General features: G+C 25.0%; 2 protein-coding genes across 2 annotated transcripts; one reads left to right on the top strand and one right to left on the bottom strand.

Moving 5' to 3' along the window:
• Positions 1-8494: 8494 nt before the first annotated feature.
• On the top strand, positions 8495-9433 carry Phum_PHUM488180 (protein C21orf59, putative; the record flags this gene model as incomplete). The annotated part of the gene is made up of 3 exons (XM_002430452.1): positions 8495-9040; positions 9174-9389; positions 9425-9433. The coding sequence occupies 3 exons, from the start codon at positions 8495-8497 to the stop codon at positions 9431-9433; spliced, it is 771 nt and encodes a 256-aa protein (XP_002430497.1).
• A 573-nt stretch (positions 9434-10006) lies between these two features.
• On the bottom strand, positions 10007-13568 carry Phum_PHUM488170 (uncharacterized protein; the record flags this gene model as incomplete). Its single annotated transcript, XM_002430451.1, has 5 exons — positions 10007-10342; positions 10424-10718; positions 10951-11202; positions 12942-13120; positions 13212-13568. 5 exons carry the CDS (start codon positions 13566-13568, stop codon positions 10007-10009), a joined length of 1419 nt encoding a protein of 472 aa, XP_002430496.1.
• Positions 13569-14297: the final 729 nt, after the last annotated feature.

Below are 14297 nucleotides of genomic sequence, written 5' to 3'. Positions count from 1 at the left end.
TCGAAAAACGTAACAGACCGAATCTTTTTTTTTTTTTTTGATATCTTTATATAAACGTTTTTTAAATAAAAATTTCCGGAGTGTTAAAAAAGAAATTACACATTTAGTAGTGGTGGTAGTAGTAGTAGTAGTAGTAGTAGTAGTAGGAAGTACTCGTACTCATACTCACAAATTAAAATTACTTTTATGAACTGTTAGGTGATTAGGAAGCGGCGTCAATTGCACCATCATAACCCAGTTTAACAAAAATTTTACAGGTAGACGAACTTATATGAAGGAAGGTAATCTTTCTCTCTCTCTCTCTCTCTTTAAGAAATTAATAATAAGGCTGATGACGTCAAATTCCGAAAGAGTACATTATTATCATCGATATACAAATTATAAAAATTTACATTTAAATTTAAATTTATATGTCATAAAGACCATTAAAAAAAAATTTTAAATCATACTCGACGATTCGTTTCAAACCGTTTAATGGTGATGTTAACGATCATTAGAAAAATAATAATAATAATTTTTTTCGCCACGTGATTCTTTTCCCGTAAAATTTTTTTTCTGTTTTAAGACGTTCGCGAGTTTCTCGATTTAAAAAAAAAAAGAAACTAAATAAATACGTACCGCGAGTATTCTCATCACGAGTAAAAAAAAAAAAACATCGACTCTATATAAATGCTTGGCCTACCACAATCGTCGCTGAAGAGGAATCCGAACATAATTTTTAAAATATCTTCAAAAAAAAGGCGTTGAGTGGGACGAAACGTTTCAGACATTAAGAAAAAAAAATAAAAAATAAAAAACATTCAAAAAAGTAAAAAAAAAAAAAAAAAAAAAGTAATAATCATCATTCCCGACTTATTATCCAATGAAAATTTTCGGATTGAATTTCCAAAAAAAAAAAACTTGGACAAAAAACGTACAATCTGTCTTTTATATACTCGATAATAATAATAATAATATTAATACGGTTAATACACGTGAAAGTAAATTAAATAAAAAGAAATTTTTTTTTTTTTTTAAATATCGAATGTATACAATTTTCAATTAACGGTACCGGATTATATTTTATTAACCGGTTTTAAAAACGAATCATCCATCCATATACTATTATAAAATTTACTAAGAATGACACTAATAAAATCATTAATATTATCAAAAAAAAAAAAAAAAAAAATCTTTTTCATCCCTATCGTGCCAGTTTCGAATTTTTTCTTTTCTTTTTATTACAAAACAAATACAATTATCGAGACAAAGAAAAAATGAAAAGAAACCTTCGAGAAACAAGTTTTGAATTTTTAATAACATTTTTCCATATCAAATCCGATTACCTTTTTTTTCAAGAGAGAGAGAGAGAGAGAGAGAGTATAAAAATAAATATAAAAATTTTTCGTATGAAAATTTGGCAATAGTTTGTAGTCGGAAAAAACATTTACGCGACAACGAAAAATAGTAGAGAGAGAGAGAGAGAGAAAAAAAAAGTAACTTTTGGTACACCATTAATCAAACGATACATTACAAAAAAAAAAAAGAAAAAGAAAAAACATCAGTTAGTACAAGCCTTTTTAAATTCCAAAGCAAAATTAATGAATGGTATGACCTTAAAAGAGAGAAGAAGTAGAAGTAGAAGAAGAAAAAGAAAAAAAGAAAAAGAAGAAGAAAAAGAGGAGAAAAAAAAGAACATCGTACTAGTAGTATACACAATAAAAAAAAAATTACTAAAAAATTCTCTGGACCGTTTTTTCAAGGCCGTTGAACGATCTCAAGAATTTTTTTTTTTTTTCGTTTGAAAACAAAAAAATGAAAATAATGATGATGATGATGATGATGATAATAACAGAAAAGTCAAAATCCATTACACCTTCTATCCAAGGCAATTATATGGGCGGAAACGATTTGTAATCAAGAATGTATATATATATATATATATATATATATATATATATATATATATATATATATATATATATCAAAATGGAATCCCTCATTTGCCATGTTTAAATAATATTAAAAAAAATAAAAACACACGAAATTAAACATTCGAATTCTATTTTATTTATTTATTTATTTATTTTTTCGTCAAACGATGAATAAGAAGAAATACCGATGAAAAATTTTTATATATTTAAATATTAACCTTACGAATTGAATCAACATTGTGTTGTTGTTGTTGTAGTACATTTCTTACGGGGGGGGGGGAAATATTTGGAAAAAAAAAACCGTCATTTTGTGACGAACATTTTTTTCAAGGTTCATTCATATACAGTCTCTCTCTCTCTCTCTCTTCTAAAAAGTAATGAATTCATTCTAACAAGTCTCAAATGAAAGAATGAAGAAATTTTTACCGCTCGCAAAAAAAAAATCGAAAAGTAATGATTCCATAGACAAACGTTTGTTTTTCCTAAATACTTTAATAATATAAACTTTTCCGATTATTATTATTATTATTATTATTATTATTATTATTATAGTTTCGTGTAAACAAAACCTTTTCCTCTCTTTAAAAAAAAAAAAAAATTGAATACTTTATTTTAAATAATTATTTAACTCTTAGTCTACTACAAATTGTTTAGAAAGTAATAAAATGTCAAATGTATAAAAAAAAAAACAAGAAATAAAAAAAAATGCCAACCAGGAAAAGAAAATGTTTAGAAATGTCTTTTACTCACTCCCCTCCTCCCCTTCCCACTCCTCCTTTTAATGTATAAATACACATAAACAATAAATAATAAACTCCTACTACTTGTTTTATTTTATTTATAATAATAGTAGTAATAGTAATAATTATTATTTTATAATTGTGAATTTTTTTTTTTTTGGTAAATATTAAACCTTTTTCAATTAGAAACAAAAAAAAAAAAGAAGAGAAGAGAAGAAAAAATATTTAAACTCCCACTCGATACTTATTATTATTATTATTATTATTATTATTCTCCTTCCTCCATAACTTGTATAAAAAAAAAAAAAAACATTTGAATACTTTTCTTTATATTGAGCAACTTTTTTCTTTTCTTTTTTTTTTTTTTTTTTCCTTTTAAACGTATTAAATTTGTCTACATGAAACACATTTCTGGGTCGAGTTAGTGTCACCCTTTGGGCATTTTAAAACAAAACTTGAAAATCTTGCCGAGTGAGTATTTTTTTCTCGTATGATTGATCGTGATTCCATCGTTGGAGTAAGTTTAGAACGCGCGCGAAAAATTCTTTTTTTTTATAATAAATATCGGCTTTCGACTCGATCTATTCTTTTAAAAAAACTATCAATATTTTATTTATTTTTTAAATTGTGAGAATTTTTTGCTTTTTTTACTTTCTCTCAAATTAATTTAAAAAAAAAAAAAAAAAAAAAAACTTTTAATACCAGGCAGGGACAAGTAATTGTTTTCTTTTTTTTTAAAATGATTTAATTTAATCGTGATAAAATAAATATTTTTTTTTAGAAATAATTGACGCACGCACACACACACGCACATACGCACTTTAATTTACTACTAATTCAAATTACTAACTTTAATTTACAGAAAAAAAAGAAAACCTCTTGGCCATCTTCACCTCAACAGACGACGCATATTTAAAACACAAAATGGTTGTTGTTGTTGTTGTTGTCCTTTATGGATTATAAATTTTAAGCCATTGTAAAAAACCGACCGCAAAAAAATTTAAATAATAATAATAATAATAAGCAAGGATAAGTAAATCTTTCATCCGTGAATTTTCATCGGATGGCGCAAAACAAACGCAAGGACAAAAAAAAAAAATTAGATTACTCTAATCGAAATAATAATAATATTTCTATCTATAAGGGAAATAAAAATTCGCGAATAAGAAAACGACAGTCGAAATTTCTTTTTTTTTAACAGTAAATTTTTTTTTAAAAAAAATTTCTACATTGTTAAAACTCTTTCGATAGATAGTTAATACACCTGTACCTAAATTTTTATAAGGTGAAATTAATAAATCGTGTGCTAGTGTAAACCCTTAGGGGCATTAGTCTGCATTTCACTTATTTCTTTTTATTTTCTTTGTAAAGTAAACCCAACAACGAAAACACTTTCCACATTTTGAATTGAATTTTTTTTTTTAAAAATTCCAATAAACAGGTGGAGCGAGTTTTTGTCATTTCATTTAAAATAATAAAAAAAAACTTTTTTTTTTTTTTTCGACTATATCGAAAGGCGATATTTTTAAAATTCTTTTCCTGGAGATTTTTTTGTTTTTTCTTTTCTCATAATTATTTATTTAATAATAAGTTTGGAATTATTTCATTTAAAAAAATAATTAATAAAAATAACATAGAACGCCATCGGTTATTAAATCATATTAAAAAAAATATTTTTTGTGTACAATTAAAAAAAAAAAAAAAAATCACGAAATTAATTCGGGAGCATTTTTTTTTTGTGAAATATTTCCGTGAAAACCGTGTGGGTTCAAATTTAACAACGATTTAAGGTTTTTCTTCTTCTTACACGAACACGAACAACACAATTTTTTTTTTTTTTTTTTTTTTTGGTAGGCAACTGACCCTACCAAGAGAAAAACGTGATCGACTCTTCTTCTCCCTAACATTAATTTTTTTTTTTTTTTAAGGTCTTATTATTTTGTACTACTCTCACGGAAAAGTAATCATCAAACTCTGATTAAAATTTTCTTTTTTTTCTTTTTCTCTTTTTTGCTCGGAATTTCGTAGAAAAAAAAAAAAAAAAAAAAAAACTAAAATAAACTTTCCAAACGAATGCGTGAAACGGTTTTTACCCAAAAACGTAATAACAAAAAAAATTTTTTTAATTTTATGTGAGAATTTTTCAAACGGATTTTTACGTAACAATAATAATAATAATTATTATTATATTTTTACGTCATCAAATTTTTACAAACGTAATACCCATATTTTTATTAGTGAAAATTCACATTGAATTATTATCATTTTTTCGTTTTCGTTTGTCGCCATTGTAAGAAGATTTATTATAAAAAAAAACCTTATTATGAAAAAAATAAAAATAAATAAAATAAGTGATCTAAATTCGTTTTTCTTTTTCTTTTATTATTATTTTTGTGTTTATTGAACAGTTCACTGGTCGTCCGTGAACATCATCGCATTCCATAATAATAACAACAAGTTTTTCCATTTGCTCTTTTATTTTGTAAACTTAAAAAGAGGTGGTATTGTTTGCTATTTTTAAATTCGTTAAAAAGATATTTAAGCTCCGTTTAAAAACAGTACGTCATAAAACGTTAACGGAATTTTAAAAAAACAAAAGTAAAAAACTAAAAGTTGTGTTAATTACAACAAACAACTCGAGGAAAAACTTGGATGTATTACTACTACAGGTTCACTATTATTATTATTATTATTATTATTATTATTTTTTTTTTAATTTGATGCGAAAATATGTCACGTTTTAGGCTGTGTAATCCTTGATGCGAAAACGGTTTTGAAAAGAAAAAAATTTTTTTTTTTTTTAAACGTATTTTTAGGCAATAAAATATTTTTTAAACGTATCGACATCTGTGTGGCAAATATGATTTTATTTTTACTACTTTACATGTCACGAAATCAAAATATTATATTTCATATATTATATTTAACATTTAAAAAATTTTTCGAAATTGGCAAACAATGTCAGAGAAAATTATTGTAATGTCCTACACTTATAAGTATGAAAAAAAAAAAAAAGAAATTTCACTTTTTCTTCAATTATTATTCAAAATAATTATTATTATTATTATTAGAAAACTTGAAAAATAAAAAAAAATAAATAAATAAATAAAATGACAAAAATTTACTCAATAATCGATAAATTTTTATTTTTAAAGATTCTTTATAAACTTTTCATTAAATGAATTTTTTTTTTTTTTCTTTAACGACCGTACTTTAAAAACAACTTATGGTTTTCTTTTTTTTTAAACGTTAGTAATTTTAATACTTTAAAAAAAAATACGTATATTAAAAAATTTATGTTAAATATATTCATAAAAAAATAAATAAATAAATAAATAAACAAACGGTTTCACTCTCTTATTAAAATATAAGAAAACAATGCGAATAATTTTATTTAAATATTTCCTAATAATAATTAATTTCCCCCCATTATTTTAAACTATTACAAAATTTTTTTGTTTATTACTCAATTACTTTTTTCTAAAGAATAAAATTAAATTTTCGGTCGTAAAAATTAAATTTAAATTAAACATTATTAAAATTTTCCTCATTTCAAATAATCGGTTTACTTTTTATAATTATTTATTAAAAAAAAAAAAATTTTGTTGTTTAAAGTTTAAGTTTATCACACACTCTTGTGACTCTCTTGTTTGTAAATTATTTTTTTTTTAAAGCTTCACTAAATTATTTTTAACTTAAAGGGAAACTTTTTTTTTTTTTTAAAGTTTAGTATTGTACTGTATGATTTTAAAAATAAATTAACTTTATTTCACATCGGTCTATTGTTTTAATTTAATTTTATCCTCATTCAAAAAGTATTTTAAAGTTTCACTTAACCTTTGATTGATTTAAAAAAAAAAAGAAATTAGCAAAACAATAAGTTGTACTACGTTTACTAACATTTTTAAACCCTTTTAATTTCTATTAATTAATATAAAAGTATTTGCCAACATTTTTGTATAAATTAAATTTGTGGTTTTTTTTCCAACCAACCTTAACTTTTATGAATAATTAAATGCGTTAATGTTTGCATTTACATTATTCAATAAAAGTAGGTGGTAGTTTTATTAATTTTATGGTATCAGTTAAATGTTTTTCTGGAATTACAAATTAAATAAAAAAGGTACTAATTCATTACTAAAATGGAAAAATACCATAAAGACATTTCCTATTAACACCATTCAAAATTGTGATGACATTAACAACACAACAGTTTGTATAATAATAATAATATTTAAATTACATTTTAATAACAGATTTTGAAAATGACAAATTTTAATAAAAAAAAAAAAAAAAATGACTGTCGAAGAAATAAATAAATGATTTATGTTTTTAATTCATGTCAAAAATAAAATATTTATTTCTGGTATACCAATAAATTAAATTGTTGAAGCAAAAATATTAATTAATTCACATATCAAACATATTGCATACATTCGAGATTTATTTAATTCTTAATATGTATATGTATTTGAGGAATTCAATCAATTTGAATCAAAATTTGACTAAACCAAATAGTTTTATAGTTAAAATTAACAATATATTATTGATGTTAATTTTATATCTAATATATAAAAAATATTCTTTTCAAAATTTCAAGTATTTATTGGTTTTCGATTAAAAAATAATGATGCTTTGAAAAATGATTTTTGTTCATTTTCAAATTTTGTAAAAATTTTTTCTTTATAAAAATAATCTGAACCAGTAAAATATATATATATTTAATTGAAAATTGATTTTCTTTTACTAAAACTACTTTGAATATTTTAATTAATATTAATTAATTATAAAATAATTTTTAAGAAAAAAAAAAAAATTTAATAAAAATTCTTGTTTTGTAGGAATTTTATAAGCTTTCACTTTTTTTTTTTAAAAACAATAATTAATTAACATAAAACTAGCAAGGTGAATGTACAATGAAATTGTGAAACTACAATATATATTCACTTTTTTTTTTTTTTAAATAAAAAGAATTTAGAAAATTTAAAAAAAAAAAAAAAAAACTTCAATTATTTTCAAACGTTTGTTTTCAGGTCATTAAAAATTAGCTTTAGGCTACGGTAACGTTATGTGATGACAAAAAAGACAATTTCATAAAAATATTACCGTTAAATTAACCGACTAAATAAATAATTATTTAAAATTTTCATCGTGATAAATACGTATTAAAATTTAGAATTAAAATAAAAATTGAAAATACGTTACGTTTGCTATGGAATCTCAACTACCCGTTAGAATGACCTTGACCATTGCAAAAAACCAACCAAAGAGTATTTTGTGTAGATTTTTTCAAAATGAAATGGTTTTGTTTATGAGATTATATTGTGAATAATGAAAGAACTTTTAAAGAATGACAATAGTGAATAGTTATTTTTTTAATAGAGTATTGAAGTAAAAGTGTTCAAGCCATACCACTCCCAATAATTTAAAATTACTTTACCGCTAACGGGCTGATTGATTATCCAAGTGGTATCCACAATTGAGGTATCCAAAATTCCAAAAAATTTATGAATTTACAACACATTCACTTAGACGATGTTTAAAACACATTTAAACATTTACTCCCTTACTTAACCGACAAAATTTACTAAACAACCGTTCATAGAGTTTCAAACAACTGTACACGATTACACAGTTCCAAACCCAAACGAAACTAATCCAGCAGGTTGTTGTGCAAGTGCGCATATTCCTTAATATTCGACTTGTTTCTGAACTGAACCATAGCAACTTTACCGCCATTTTAGTATGTTGGAAGAATAATAAACAAATGGCGGACAATCGTGTTCGATTTTAGAAGGTTATGTAATTTTATTGTACTATACTATCGTTAATATTTTTAAAATGGTAAAGCTTCATATTAAGAAAGGAGACGAAAGTCAATTTTTATTTGAAACAAATGTTGATGTAGAAATTGACAAGCTTATCGAAGAATTAGTTGCTATTTTTAATGGTCGATTAAAAATTACCCGGCTTTGTTATGAATTGGAAGAACTTGTTAAACATGGTACTTTTTTTCCACCTGAAATTCTTGGCTTGACTGATGAACAAGTTGAGGAATTGCATTTGGTTGATGAATGGGGAGATAAATGTGTTCCAAGTGGAGGATGGACTTTTAATAAAGATCCCATTGGTAGAAGAAATGGTCATCAACCTAGTGAAGCCATGCAAAAAGTTATAAACAAAACTATGGAAGAAGCTAAAGCTTTAATTTCGAATAAATTAGTTCAAAATAATACTAATTTAACTTTAAAAATGGTTCAGTCTGCTCTAGACATGCTTCGTGGAGCTGTTACTATAGTTTATCCTATGGGTCTACCTCCCCATGACCCCATTAGGCAGGAATTGGAAAATAATGAAGATTTAACTGGCACTCAAGCATCTTTAGATGTAAGTTTTTTATAAATAAACACACTTTATTCTAAATTTTATTTTTAATTATCATTCCATATTCTAAAACTAAAATTTTTTGAAATTTATTCGTTAATTTACTTTTGAATTTTTTTTCTATTTAAAATTATAGGTTTTAGAACCATCTAGGACAACTATTTGGTTTAGCGGTAAAGAAATGATGAGAGGGAAACCACTTCATGCATACATTGGGAAAAATGAAAAAACTAAAGTAATAGTTAAGTTGCAGAAAGTTGGACAGGGAGCTCCTCAAAGAGAGCCAGTAATGTCTGAAGATGAAAGGAAAGCTATGATGTTGCATGCATACAGAAGGCAAGAAGAGCTCAAAGTAAGTTAGATTTATTTTTTTATTATTATCTTAAGTTCAAATAATAAACTCTCAGCAAACTCACAGTAATTGAATACCTGAAGGGGGGGCTCAACATATTTATCCAAAATGCTGTTTGTATTTTAAGATGTGTTTCGAAAATCAATTTTTGGGGAATAATTAAAGGAGCAAAACAATTTATAAATAATGATTATGTATCAAATAGTAATATTTTTTCTTGACTTTACTTAAATATCATATTGCACATTTATCTTTTAACCAAAAGTTTAATAACATTCTTCTAACAGAAAAATTAGCAAAAAAAAATTTATAGATTTTGGTTACATTTTACAAAAAGAATTTTATCTATGTTTTTTCTATAAATTGGTCATTTTTAAATTAAGATTTTTATGAACACCTATAAAAAAAGTCATTATCAGTAATTTATAAAATTGGCAATTTCAAATAGAAATGTTTCTTATAAAAAATTTTAGTACAGCATCAAATTTTGGCTTTGTAATGGTAATTAGTTTTCAATATTAATGTTCAAACATTAGAATGAGTAGTACCTGACAAATATTTTTTTTATCGAGCACCCTGCGATTTACCTATTCTGAATTGTAATTTAACAGTAATGGCTATAGAACCATAGCTCCACCATTATTTCCTTGAGATTTTCTTACGTTATTTTTTTGATTTTCGCCCCCCATTTCTTCAAATTCATATTCTTCTTCGTTGTCGAATTCTTTAATAACTTCTTTTGTTATCGTCACTCTGTTCCTGTGTCTCACTCTCGCATTTTCAAATAGTTCGCATCGAAGTACGGTATCCTCTCCAACTTTGACAGACCTAGTTATCATTATTAACGTTACAAATGATATGATAAAAAAAACAGACGGTATTACGAGAGCGATTAAAAACTCCCTCCAGGTTTTATCGAGATCGAATCTAGCTATGGCCTTTGCCGAATTTTCCTGCAAGTGAATAAAAACCATTGTGTAGAAATTTATTATGGTTATTTATCGATGGGGCACGAGCGAGAAACAAATTCGTACCTTATTGTAAAAGCAGGGAAATCTAGAATATGCCGTTCTATTTCTTCCATCTTTGCCGTGGGTTGACAAAAATTCTTTGCATTCTCCCTTTAAAGTATTTACGCAGCCGTCTAAATTAATGTAAAGTCTGCTTATGTTGTAAATGGTTAAAGATTTTTGATCGGGTAGAAATTCATCCGTTGTATCAAATGATTTTGTACTGTTATGGTATATCGTCCAAAATAAAGTATGATTGATAAATGGAGTCGGAATCGAAGATTCTGGTACAAGGGTTCCATTGATGCAATCGTTCCCTCTAAATATAAACGAAAAAAATATTTTTTTTTTCAACGGCAATTTTCAAGTTTTTTTTTTTTTTAGAAAAACATTTTTTCCTGAATTTAATAATGCCATTAACCTTAAAATATATTTATTGCCCTTTTTCCTAATTACTATTATTATTATTTTTTTTTTTGTAAATTAAATACTCCACCCTGTGCGTTTTTTTCAAAAATAGAAAGAAAAGAGAATCAAAAAAATTTTTTTACCTTAATGTCATGTTGTCGACCTTATCAACTTTTGTACAGGACACAAAGAGAACATCACTGTACCTTTCTTCTGACCAAATTTCTTTTTTAGATTCCTCATCGCTGAACATTTTTTGACAATCCAGCGAATAAACGTCGTTGTCGTAAGATATGTAAACGTTCATACCTGAAGTCGTAATTTTTTGACAGTATCTGTCGCACGTCATTGCCTTTTTAATTTTTGCACACCTCGAATTTTTACATTCGAAAAATCTAGTAAAATAAAATTTCAAACTTTACAAAAATTTTTAATTCAAACTTGAAGGGGCGGAGGGAGGGGTGGAAGAAGGGGAGGAGGAAAAAAAAAATTATTATCAGAGTAAAATATTACTGGGGGGTGGGAGAAGGAGGTGGGAGGAGAGGAGGAAATGAAAAACAAGAAATAAATCCTTTTCAATTAGGAAAAGAAAATTTTATTTTTTCTAAATAAATTATAATATTTGCGTTTGTTTGTTTGTTTGTTTGTCAACGAATTGAATATATTTATTATCGTTTTTGATTGAATTCGATTGATTATTATTATTATTATTATTGTTTTCTACTCCGAAAAATATTATTTATTCGTAATTGATGATGATAATTTTTTTTTTCTATGTCGTTTGTTGAACGAGTAAAACGAATTAAACAGGTTTTTATATTTAAAAAAAAAAAAAAAAAATGTTGAATTTCAAATCGTTAAACTCTTAATGATATTAAAAAAATTTTTTAAATTGAAAAAAGAAAAAAAATACATAAACGAAATTAAAGTCCTTTTATAAACTGGGTTAAAACTTTGAGTTTCACGCAATCTTTATAAATATCAATAATAAAATAGGTTATGAAAAAATGTTTTTTTTTTTTTTTTTAATTAATTTATTTTTTTTTACACAAAATCGTTAATAGGCTTTTTTATTAACAATTTTTTTCTTTTCGAGAGAGAAAGGGAAAATTATTCAAAATGTTTTTATTTCCTTATAATAGAATTTTTGTAAAGGAAAAGTTTAGATTTTTTTGCATTAATATACCTGTTGCATTAAATTGCATTTGATTTATTGGACAAGAAATTAAATATTTAAAGTTTTAATGTTTTCGTTTAGAAAATAATGTGTTTGATTGTATGTAGTAATTACAGAATTAAAAACTTTTTTTTTTTTTTAAGAGTAGTTAAACGTCGTTAAAAAGTCACAAACGCGTTTTTATTTGATGTTTTTTTTAAAAAAAATTAAAAGTTAAATTCGTATCAGAAACACAAAGAGAAAAGCACGAATGAAATGGGGGAAGGGAAGGAGAGGGGAAGGGAAAAATATGTGAGGGTTGTTAGATTTTGGTGACAGCCTACCCCGGGAACAAGGAAAATATAAACTACGTTAAAAGGTACCATTAAAAAGGTTAAATCGATTTATTTACGTCAGGTCATTTTTTTTTTTTTTTTTTTTTTTTTCATTTCATATCGTGGAAAATTGAAAAAAAAAAATTTTTTTTTTTCCCGGCTCGTGTGTAAACTAAAAATGCACGAAAAGTTTTTCTTTTTTTTTTTTTTTTTTTTTATTATCGTTTTTGAAAAATTTTCCACTTTGACTCGTAAAAGAAAACTTTCAAAGCAATAGGAAATTAATTATTTTCTCATCGAATGAAATCGAAGAAGAAAATGTTAAAAAAGGAAAATTTTCTTTCTTTTCTTTTTAAATAATTAAAATTTTAAGAGGGGGGAAAAAAACGTTAAATTTAAATTTTTGAGATTTTCTCTTAATTTAAATTATCAAGTCAATAAAAAAAAAAAAAAAAAAATGAAAAATTAGTCGTCGTCGTGTCACGATGAACTTTTTTGATTTTGATGTAACTTTTTAAAAAATTATATTTTTAATGATAATTACCATAATTTAGAAATTTTTTAGTTCGCGGGGGTGCGGGGAGAAGGGAAGGGGAGGAAAACAAAAAAATTATATGAGAAATTGTAAAAATAACAAACATACCCGTTTAATTTCGTGTTATCTTTTTCGCTGTCGATAAATATGGATTCCGTTTTATAATCGCATAAATATATTTGCGATATGTTAATGCAATGTCCTAAAGAACAATTAAATAATCCCGTCAGCGAATTACATTCTTTACCGTTATTGCAATTGTATTTGTGAAGGGTTTCTGGTTTGGCCTGAAACCAATAGAAATGAAACAAAAAAAAAAGTTTATTGCTGTTATTTTACTTAAAAACTAAAACTAAAACTAAAATGAATAATTATTACCGGTGGACAAGAACTCCTACTCATTCTCGAACAATTTTCCAATATCATATCCGTTCCATTTTTTCTGACGGTGACGTGAATTTGCGGACAAAATCCTGTTGTTTTTGTCAAACACCATTCTCCGCACGATGCCCAAGAGCAATTATTGATCATAACAGTTTCGACGGTTTGACAAGTGACCGGAATCGTTTCGAAACCAGATTTAAAAGCTCTAAACGAGGGCATATAAATTGCCACGGAAAGGTAAATAAATGCGACGAGACTTAAAACGACCGTTAATTGACATGAACATATTCCGGCGACGAGTGCTTTGTTTTGTTTTGGTATAATACGCTCTTTATTCTCTCTTCTAGGCATTTTCTTCTCTTTCCGGACCTTTATTACCATTATTATTATTAATTAATAAAATAATGAACCTTAATTAATTTTTGTGAAAGTAAATTGAAAAAAAAATAAAATAAAAAAAATTAAACGAAACGTTATTGATAATAACCATCTTTACACGAGGTCGTTTTTGTTTTATTTATTTATTTATTATTATTATTTCTTTTCTTTTCGTTATTATTGAATATCATCTTATTTCTCAGTAGCAAAGCGGGAGAAGGGGGGTGGGGAAACAACCGAAGTACGTTTGTATGAATTTTTTATTCGAATTTTAAAATTTTAAACTTTGTGCGAGATTGATGATGAGATTTAAATGAGTTTTATTAAAAAAACAGAACAGAACAAAAAATGGGAAAGCGCCATTGAGATTTTTCATGTTTTATGATGTTTTTTCCCGTACGTTGTATTATTATTATTATTATTATATATTTCAGTTTCATAATATCAAGGTTTACAAAAGAAAAAATTTTATTTTTTTTAAATATTTTACCGTCAATTTAAAAAAAAAAAAAAAAATTATTGTTATTAAAAATTAAATTTAATTTCAAAAAGAAAAAAGTCGAAAGGAAAAAGGTGGAAAAAAAAAAGAAAAACTGGAAAATAGGAAACTCGCTTTTTTTTTTGTTAAAAATAAAATTTTAAATATTAATTCTTAATTCATAAAATCATTTAAAAAAAAAAAAGGAAAAAATTATTAATAAT

This window comes from Pediculus humanus, genomic scaffold, assembly GCF_000006295.1.
Source record: "Pediculus humanus corporis 1103172108258 genomic scaffold, whole genome shotgun sequence".
Taxonomy (NCBI): Eukaryota; Metazoa; Arthropoda; class Insecta; order Psocodea; family Pediculidae; genus Pediculus; species Pediculus humanus.
This window is presented reverse-complemented; position numbering and strand designations above follow the sequence as displayed.